This window comes from Arachis ipaensis, chromosome B3, assembly GCF_059453495.1.
Source record: "Arachis ipaensis isolate K30076 ecotype BB chromosome B3, ASM5945349v1, whole genome shotgun sequence".
NCBI classification, from domain to species: domain Eukaryota; kingdom Viridiplantae; phylum Streptophyta; class Magnoliopsida; order Fabales; family Fabaceae; genus Arachis; species Arachis ipaensis.
Window position 1 is genome coordinate 146,979,912 of NC_142438.1, and position 10,326 is coordinate 146,990,237.

The following is a 10,326-nucleotide window of genomic DNA, read 5'->3' on the forward strand; positions in this document are numbered from 1 at the left end:
TCATGATTCTGTCTAAATTAAATCACGTAAAAAAAGATCTGATTTTCAATTGTATTCTCATGATCTATGATATTACCAAAATTATTCTCAATAGAAAGTTAGAGATTTTTTATTTTAATAAATAAATAAATTATAATAATTATCGAAATAAATAATTTAAAAAATATTTACCGAAATAAATATTTCTCTCTTATCTCGTTTACACAGATAAGACGGATAAACGCGAAATATGTATATCTCGTTTACAATATATGTATTTTTTAAAAAAAAAGATTAAAAATAATAAAAAATATTAATATTATCAATAATCCAAATTTTTAGCATGTAATTAGTATATAAAGAGATTGGTCAAAAATATTAAAATAAATATATTTGATCAATTAATAGTTGATGGAATAGTGAAAAACAAATTGAAACGATTATCTCACGTTATCTCCCACTATTCAATTTAATTGGTTCATTGTTATCGTACTGCTCAAACGTTAATATAATAAATGGATTTTGTTCCCATTACTCTATGTTGTTTTTGGAGACTACATCCAGACTTCATATACCCAATTCTCGTATACACAATCCGAGTTCATCCACAAATTTTGTTCAACTTAGAAAAAAAATTCACTTTTAACTCATTCACTACCAATACTTCTGGACTGTTACTCCAATACTCCAAACAATATTAAATCTCGGCCTATTAATAATCAATCCACGTGGCCCATTACTCCATTAAACAAAAAAAGTTAGACTTTTTCTCTACATTAATGAATCTATGTGAGTAATTATCATTCACTAAATCAACCAATACTGCAAGGACACCTGTCACCCTTTTGGAGCAGCAGTTACATCTGATTTCCCTCCACATGTAAGGCACTAAAGAGAAACACGTAATATCCACATGTGTGAATGTTTTCTATAACCACACCATAGAATTTTTCTTATGTAATAACTAATAACGATATTGAATATGTTTACCACTTGTTCTTTGGCTATAAATTTACTTAGCAGGTGTGATGTGTATAGTCATCTGATTTTGATAGATTATGATCATTTTTCGGTACTTTGAAGGAATATTTTTAAAATTGGACAGGTGCAACAATTAAGAAGGAAGAACACAAAGTTTTTGATATATTTCTTTATGATAGTTTGAAACATATGGATAAAAAGAAATAAGAGGATATTTTAGAATAAAAAAAAATGTGTAAAAAAAATCATCATTACTCTTTTTAGTTACAAAGAGTGAGTGTATGGTTACGATTGGTGTTGATTTTTTTTCTTTGTTTGTTCGCTCCACTTTTGTGTTGAGCTCTTTTATTTTAGAAAAATAAAAAATAAAATTTTAACCAAATGAATTTGTTTAAGTATTAAAAGTTCAAATTCTGTCCTATATGTAATAATCTATTAGCTATCAACAAATTTCTAATATAATTCAAATTCTATTTATTGATTTGTTAGACTGGAAAATATATGAAAAACCAAAAGACTAAAAGATTATAAAACACATGGTTTTCTTCCGGTCAGCTTCCAGCTTTATATTTAATTAATTTCATTACCACAAGTCATTGAGTATTCAATAACCTATGAGAAATTTGTGGCACAAATTGCAGTAGCTTCTTCGTGTAGTTTTCAAGACATCAAAAAATAGTAAACTACCAATAGGTGATTTATGGCAGATGAATGTCGTCACATTTTGGTTTAGCTCTGAAGCCTGTAAATATCATGTTATTACTTTCTGCTAAGAAACTACACACCATTGTACAAAAACTACAGATTCCCATGCTGGAAATGGATTTGTGACAATAAATAAATTCGTAAATTATTGTATCAATTCCTAAGGCTATCCTGTACAAAATTAATCACAGAACAAGAATACCCTACAGAGGATGCTAACAAAAAGTTAAAAGGTATAACTGGACATAAAACTAGAATAAGCAACAGCGTCCACCCAGTCCGGGAGAAGACCCTTTAATCTCTTTGCTGGATCAACCAATTTTTGGTCTAAAACCGCCAGATTCACTCTTAATGGTTCAGAACTGTTGGCCTGATTAATTAAAAACAAGATTTAAAAAAAATTCAGCAATGCATCATGCTCTGATGATAACTAATGAATTCCAACACTTTAGGCATTAATGTTCATGATAAAATTGAAACTCGTCAACACTGCTAAATTACTCATGAGCTCCACCAACTTTATAATGAGTATGCCTAAATCTAAAGATACCATTTCTATCTACATTCTACAAAATATTTTTCAAAAATAACAAATTTCCCCCCTTTAAAGGCAAATAGCAAGATTTGATTCTGAAAATTACATATGCAAAGTCTCTTGGAAAGATTAACAGCGTAAATTTACCTCTAACCAGAAGGTCCAATTCCCATCACTGGATCCGCTAAGCCTACAAATATATGATGGTGGACCACCATCATGAGTTTCGGTTCCTGAGTATTGCAAAACTACATTAGACAAAGAAAATATCAACTCAAGGAAAAACAGTGGATGAAACATTTTTCTCACCTGGAAGGGTATTATCAGCAAATGACCAACTGGATAAAGGTCCAGTGATGTTAAGAACTGCAACCCAGACCTCTTCTAGGGAACTGAAGAGAAGACAAATCTACTTAAACATTGGAAGAGATTAATATACTTTATTTTATTACAGACAAATTCACACAATGATTAACAATTGCAAAATAACTTATGGAATTCTGGTTCTAGAGTATATCATGGCTTTTTTCCCCTGTTAGTAGTGCATCAAGAGGGATCAAACACCTCCATAGATAAGAAAACAACTTTGAAAGAGAAAGAGACCATTACCAAAAAAATGTTCATATGAAATTGAACAATTACTATAATCAAGATTTTCAAGCAAGTCCACAAGAAACCATACAGGACATAAGTGTGTGATTGTGTAGGTTAACCATGATCAACTCACCCTAAATAGAGCTCCAAGTGGACTCTCCTTGGTCCCTTTTCAGAATTTAAGTGTTGATTCTGAACAGATAACATGGGAAAGAATTCATACTGCTTCACAATATCATCACTTTTTGCAGGGAACTTCAGACTATTTGAAAAGAGAAAACTGACTGGAAAAATTGCCTGCAAAGAGCGATGTTCCCCGTTAATTCTTAAACTTACAAGCTGTGGGAATATAGAACACAATTAAATAAAAGCTTTAGCAGTTGCTTTTGTATGAATAACAACATAGTACTAAAAGTAATACTAATAGTTGGAGGAATTTTTTCAATTTAAGAAAATATGCCCTGTATCAAAAGTCAAAACCCACCCAAAAGAGAAACATTCAATTTCTTTAGCATTAAACCTACCATCCAATCTTGGCGTTTAGAAAGCGATGCTGATTCAAATGAAAATTCGGAAGGAACATTCAATTCCTTTGCCAACTCAGGTGCATTTTTGAAAAGGAAAAGTAATGAATTGGAATCAGTTACAGCAAAATCATATGTGGATTCCACAATCCTATTTGTGCCTGCCAACCCACATGAAAACTGTTAGGAATTAATTACAAAAGAGTTAATCAGATAGAGACATTTGATTACTAGAACAATAATGGAGAAAGAAAACACATAGAGGAACTCATAAGATACATTTTAGATACTAGATTGTTCTAGATTAACTCTTCAGAATTTCAGAAGTTCAAGATGATTAAAATGGCCAACAAAGCTGTAATTTTCGCTAAACATTGCTAGGTTTCAATACCTTCAGTATGGAAGGTATGCTGAAAAACAATCCTCTTCGGTGCAGACATGGCATAAGGAAAGAACTGAGATGATAATGCCAAAGCAGACACACTGAGATGCAGCAGAAATTGCAAGATGGATGACCTGGCTAGCCACTGCCCACAAATGGGCAATAGAGGACCCATGGACCAACCAGTTACAACACCAACTAATGCAGACACAATGACATCAGGAACATAGTGCCCTGCAATTTGATGTTATATTCAGCAGCAAGAATTATAATAAGTTTGCTAACTTTATTATTTTTATAGAACATGTTTATCTACATAACTTATAAAATCTGCGCAACTAACAGAGGCACCTCAAGCAGGATAATCCCATACATATATTTCATTTGATTTTACACAACTAGAATTTACATGTATTCCATACAGATGTAGTACATGTGTGCAGAAAAAACATATTGCAAAACATCAGCTGTGCAATCATTCTAATTCCTGGGATGCAAAATAAAGTTTAGGAAATAATGTGAATGTGAAAGTTAAGTCACCAATACAATATAGCAATAGATTTTCCTGGTAAATGATTTTCACAAGTCTAATGATTCCAGTAACTAAGATCTGGTTGTTGTAGACCTTAAAAGAGGTTTCTGCTACATTAGTTTGATAACTAGGATCATAAAAAGTAAATAGTTCTTTCTTTCAAAGAACACACTAACCATATGGAGGAGGAAGAGATCCCATCATGCCCATCTTCTCTATTAGAAACTGGACAAGAAAGCCGCCAAAATAAACAGTATAGGCAAGGCATGGAACTAGTGGTAATATGTAAAACATAGTTGATCTGCAGAAGAAAAAAAAATATGAGTAGCAAATGTGAGAAAGAAAGATCGCATCAACATATCAATGCTGAGAAAAAACAAAGATGAAGCAAGATATGAGAATATCCTTTTTTTAAAATATATATATATATATAAAGGACGTGAGAATTTATTCTGTGCAGAAAAGGCAAACATGGTAGTTACAAATTTGAAAATCATTCACATTGTACCTGAGTGATTCGTGTCCAAAGGATTTGACTGATAAGCAGTAGGATACCCATGCAGGAAGCATGAATGCAGATATTAAAAAAGTCAGAAAACCTCCAGTCAACCCAGCTACAAGATAAACCTGCTTTTACTAAGATTGTTTAGCCATACAACAAGAGTATATCATGCTGTAAAGAGAACAAATTGCCTTGATATATGTTGAATTTACAAACCAAAGTTAATACGGCATAGAACCCAAATGCTCCCCAGAACCTTGCTTCATCACATAGAGCCTGCATGTTGAGTCAGAAAATATTTTAGTTACCTTGGACCGTAACCACTACGAAAAAATAAATAGTTCAACAAAATAAATCAAGTCACAGATGAACCTACAAATATTTACAAAGACCACAAATGAAGGTAGCACAAGCCAAAGGATGCACTTAAAACACATTAATAGCTATAAAAGCTCTTGGGTAACAAAGGTAAAGACAAATTGAAGTTCAAACAATGCTTATGGAGAATTTGACTTCTAAAACCTACCCACCACAACTTTTCTTGAAGCATAGATATTCTTTATTGCTAATGATGCCACTTTTGATTAAGTTAATTATACAAGAGAGGTAAAACATGTTTAGTATCCCTAGGAGGAAAATTTTAAAGAAAGCAAAGGGTAAAATCCACATCATATTGGGTTTATTAATGATGAATACCTCTCTTGATGTCTTGACAGTTGAAATGTCATGAGAAAGAGGAAAGCGTCTCCAGATAATTCTTGGAATTAAAAGACCAACAAGGGAGCAAGGGATAAACATCATGAAAGCCAAGTATGGATGACCAAACCTGTGTTTACTCTGCTACGTTAACATAAGAATACAGAAAATGAAAAGACTCGAATTATTATACCTCAGATACTGATCCATACTCTAGCCACATATAAATAGTTGGGTTTATAAGGTATTTATGACTTTATAGAACAAAATGTTACATAAGCCATCCCTGCACCCATCTAAGTTAAGTTTATAGAACTTACCAATTCATTGTCTGAGACGAAAACAACAATCTCAACAATGAAAATGCAACAGGAACAACAATTCCGAATATAATCCCAAGCGCATGGAATAGAAATCCTGCAAATCCAACAGATCATAAGGTCAGTCAAAATATCAATATGTAATCATTTAAGCTCTTCTATAACAGAGACTAAAAAAAATCTTCACAAGTGATCAACAAGTAGTGTGATAATAATATATCTTGTGAAAAAGATCAGCAGCTATCATTTACCTTTTATGAAATCACAAAAAGTTGCTAACCAAGAATACGAACTACCACAGATAACGGACATAACAAGGAAGAAGAAGATGGGAGCAGTGTGAAGAACTTTAGCTACCCTTCTGGAATAGAATATCTGAAAACCCATAATTTAAATATAAGATAACAACAAAGCAAGATCGAACCATGTAGAAGATCATATTAAATGAAACATAATAAGTAACCGCAAGAACTAACAAAATTTCACTTCATACCATAAACCATGACAGGTAATCAAAGAAAATCGCCCGCTCATCATTGAATATGCCAGCACTATCTTCACTTGAATTTTTTTGGTATGCGTTTTGTAACTTGGAAGAATTAGTAAAAGCCTTTATTATGCGGATTAAATTATCCCCCCGTACTTGCATGCTTCCAGGTCTAGAGACATAGTAATACATCAAATGGATGCTTTTTGAAAACTGGAAACATTTCAATTAAATATCTAGTATAAAAGAATCAGATTCATACATTAGCCTCTCTACTGTATCATAGGAGGTATGGTAAAAATAACCACCAAGGAGAAAGATAATGTCAAGGCCAGGAATATTCCCATAGTCTTCAGAAAATATTCGATAATCTGTATCCCCAGGGATAACAGGAAAAACATCCTGCATGTTAAAATAGAAACCTCATGTTTGAATCGGTAAATACCAATAGGGAAACAAATGGCAAGCAGAACAGTAAATTATTAAACCGATATGGGGAACTTAGAGGAGAAAAGACGAAACCTGAGCAGCACTGTTAGCCATAGGGTATATTGCAGCTTCTGCATAGATACTAGAAGGCCAAGAACTGGGTCCAGATTGGCAAAGCATATCTGTCAATTTTTGGAAAAGAAAAAAAAAATATATATTCATTGAGATTGTCCCATATACCACTTGTGTCATAAGTTGAAAAGAAAATTAAATAAAAAAGAAAAAATTGAAGATATAGAACTAATCCTAAAATATTTTCCACCACATTTACCAGGTCCACCAGTCCCAGAAGCCTCTACATTTATAAAAGCTCCTATTGTGTCACGCCATTTATGAGTCTTCATGAACCCATGTGAACCCTTGTACATAAAAAATACATAATATCTCATAAGCTTCAATGGTAGAAACCAACTACATATAAGCGTTTCTCTCCTACAGAAAATACTGTTCATTATAGCAATACTACTGCATTTTTTACGTTCAATGCAGAAAAGTATGTGTGTGTGCCTACAAGAGGCTGTTGTGTTTGGGAGGAGGACTATCTGTGGTGTACTACATGTAAACACAACATTTGAAAGCAAATGTCATGTGAAGTGTAAAATAAGATCTGTAACCTTCTATGAAAATCAGCTCTATCTTCCTAAAACATTTTAAAAATCTTCAACTAGCAAGGATCTAACTATATTTAACTGGTCACAGATCATCACTCTTATAGGATGAAGCTTGGATGTTAAAGTCATGCTACAAAGTCATTAAAGTATAACTCTTGAATATCATATATAGATTGCACATATCCAGGGTCATAAGACAAAAATAACATATTAAACAAAATCTAAGTAATTAAACTACATGAATGATGATCATATGTGATCTCAGTTTCAAACATTTATCAATATAAGACATCCTACCAACATGAAAAGTTCTTCAGCGCCGTTAAAAAGAAAAATAACTGGGTGGCTGGGAGCCCAATCAGAGTCCACAATTAATCTTGCAATTTCTATCATTGATGCTGAAAAGGAGAAAATTAGATCAAGATTTATTATGCTCAAATGTAATATTTCAGATTCAATGAAGACTTCAAGCATAATCATTACCCACCAACACATGAACCACAATCACTAGCGCCAGGGGAACCAAGGGGGCTATCAAAATGTCCATTCACTAAAATTGACGGATCAGTATCTCTCGAATCTACAGATGAAATCCTGTAGTAAGATAGAAATGAAATCCAAGTCAACCTTCCTTAAACAAAGACAGATACAGTATTACCTTGTTTTGATCACATGCAGTCCAGAAAATATGTACAATAAGTTATGGTATGGTAATGATTCACCACAGTTTTTCAAAAATCATATGTTCTCTGTTAAATTATTAAACTGAAATTTCCACTTTCAAAGACCTTGAGATTTCATATCATTGTTATCATTCTTCTAATAAACATCTTATGATGCCTCAGTACATCGTCTAGTTTGTATCAAGAATGACAGGTTAGCTTCCACCCTGTCTCGGGTTCCATTCTGAAGTACAGAAAAGGGTCCATGTTGACTAAACAATCATGAAATCAGAAATATTTTTAATGAGAGGGAAAAAAATCATTTGCAAAACCAAAACACACAAAATGCAAATGGACATGTGAAAATATTCCATCAAAACTGCAGTTTTTATTAGGAGAATCAAATCAGATCCCCCCAGTTATTTTCATATTTCATATAATAAGTCCACTTTTGTATTCCAACTACCCTCTGAAGTATAAAATTGAATTAAAAGTGAAGCTTTAAGACAATTACTAGATTCTACTTTAACAGTGAGATTATGTCCGCTTCACATCTCATCTTTTCTTCTTTTACCTTTTTCATTTTCATTTTCACCTTGTTTGCCACAATAGATCAGGTTAGTTTTCATTTCTATTTAAAAAAAAAAGGCCCTTATAACTGGACTAAAATGCGACATTGTGGCAAAATGTGAAGAAAGGAACAGATGCAAGTCAGGTGCAATCCTACTGATAATATCTAACACTCATCTATCAAGTTTCAGAAATAAATGGTGTAATTTAATAATAAAATAATAATTATAATTTTAAAATAATGATATAATAATAATAAACTTCATATCTGAAACATGAAAATCACTTCAATTACAAGGGCCATATAATCTATTACACAATGTTAACTTAGGTAAGGCTAACTCGCTACTCACTACATACCAATACATAAAACTATGTCCAATATAAGTGACTATATTAAGTGGTAAGGTACCTCGCAACAATATTAGGAAGATTTCTGTATCCCAGAGCTATGTTGAACCCCAAAAAGAGCATATTGAAGGAGCCACTTACCGTAGTCTCGTCAATCTCAAATCTGCAGATAAAAAAGAACATGTAACTAAGCGTTTTAAAACCGAGAACTTGAACCTGTAAACATTTTATATCAATAAATTTTTTTAAAATACAATTTAAAAAAATGGTGAAAAGGCAAAAATCTTAACATATAAAAATAATATTAATGATAATATTAGAACCTGAATTTGGAGCTAGCTCGCCCCTTTATTGATTCTAACTGGTCTACAATATAGTTGGCTGCTTTTTTCAATCCAGGCCGTCCTTCCTATCAATAAATGCAGCAAAAGTCAACATCCATGAACTGAAATCGAAATTGAAGTGATTCCTTTTTTGTTTCTTTTTTTATTATTATTATGTGGAGTGAAATTTATATCACTTCTTCTAAGATACACGTCAAAACAACTGTATCTAACATCACACATCCAACACTATTTCAATGTTCCGAAAGCTATTTATAAGGAAAAAAAAATGAGAATCGAATTCCGATTCCGAAATAGTTTGACTCACTTGACGACCGTCGATCTCATGCGCCAACACCCGAACGTGTTGGATGGCTCTGGCTTCGGAGAATCGATCGAGAGGGGCGTGGGTTCCGAGGGGATTAACGAACTTCATGTAGAGGACGGAGTAGGCAAGCAAGGACAAGAGGCCGTACAAGAGTGCGAGCAGCAAGAGGAACCTGAAACCCTTCGATTCATCTTTGGATGATCCGAAACCGAACGCCATTTTGCAGAAGGAAGAAGAGAAATTCAAAGTGTGGAGAGTTGTGTGGTTTTTATAATTAGTAAATAGAGTTTACTTAAGAGACACGGGTTCCAAGTTGTTGAGTGATAGAGTGGTGGCTCGAGTTGAGAGAATGTGTGTGTCAATAACAGCGGCAATCCCGGTCCCGACTCGCCAAAACGCAACACTCAGCACTCACCAGTCGGCGCAGCACCCCAGCCAAGCACGCATTATTCATAATTCATAATTTAATATTAAGAGAAAGTGAGCTAATATTACCACACTAATAATGTAGTCAATATTTATTGCAAGAGAAAAATATATAAAACTTTTTAAAAGTAAAAAGTAAAAACATTTAAATCAAAATTAAAAAAATTTAAAATTTAAATTCAATCAAAGTAATAAATTTATTTAGTAATTTACTATATTAACTAAAATCAACTGTTATAATATTAATTCTTTAACGTTATTCTAATATTAATATTGATACGTGTTATATTACATTATGAGTTGAATTATTTTATCAGTTATTGATTTAT

The 10,326-nt window shown here is 32.7% G+C and overlaps 1 protein-coding gene across 1 annotated transcript; it reads right to left on the minus strand.

Moving 5' to 3' along the window:
* Nucleotides 1-1,688: 1,688 nt before the first annotated feature.
* On the minus strand, nt 1,689-10,022 carry LOC107631997 (Zn-dependent exopeptidases superfamily protein). The gene is made up of 21 exons (XM_016335612.3): nt 9,572-10,022; nt 9,244-9,329; nt 8,982-9,083; nt 7,825-7,931; nt 7,635-7,735; nt 6,998-7,085; nt 6,760-6,848; nt 6,500-6,639; nt 6,244-6,409; nt 6,002-6,125; nt 5,751-5,847; nt 5,431-5,560; nt 4,951-5,010; nt 4,741-4,859; nt 4,409-4,533; nt 3,710-3,934; nt 3,319-3,479; nt 2,928-3,091; nt 2,510-2,592; nt 2,348-2,433; nt 1,689-2,035 (listed from the first exon to the last, which is right to left on the minus strand). The coding sequence occupies exons 1-21, from the start codon at nt 9,788-9,790 to the stop codon at nt 1,892-1,894; spliced, it is 2,616 nt and encodes an 871-aa protein (XP_016191098.1). The 5' UTR covers nt 9,791-10,022; the 3' UTR covers nt 1,689-1,891.
* Between the last annotated feature and the right edge of the window lie 304 nt (nt 10,023-10,326).

Coding starts and splice junctions, on each gene's coding strand:
- LOC107631997 (XM_016335612.3), bottom strand. CDS start 9,790: ATGGCGTTCGGTTTCGGATCATCCAAAGATGAATCGAAGGGTTTCAGG. Junction 9,330..9,571: donor ATGAGATCGACGGTCGTCAA/GTGAGTCAAACT, acceptor ATTTATTGATAG/GAAGGACGGCCTGGATTGAA. Junction 5,848..6,001: donor TTTTTGTGATTTCATAAAAG/GTAAATGATAGC, acceptor TTGGATTTGCAG/GATTTCTATTCCATGCGCTT.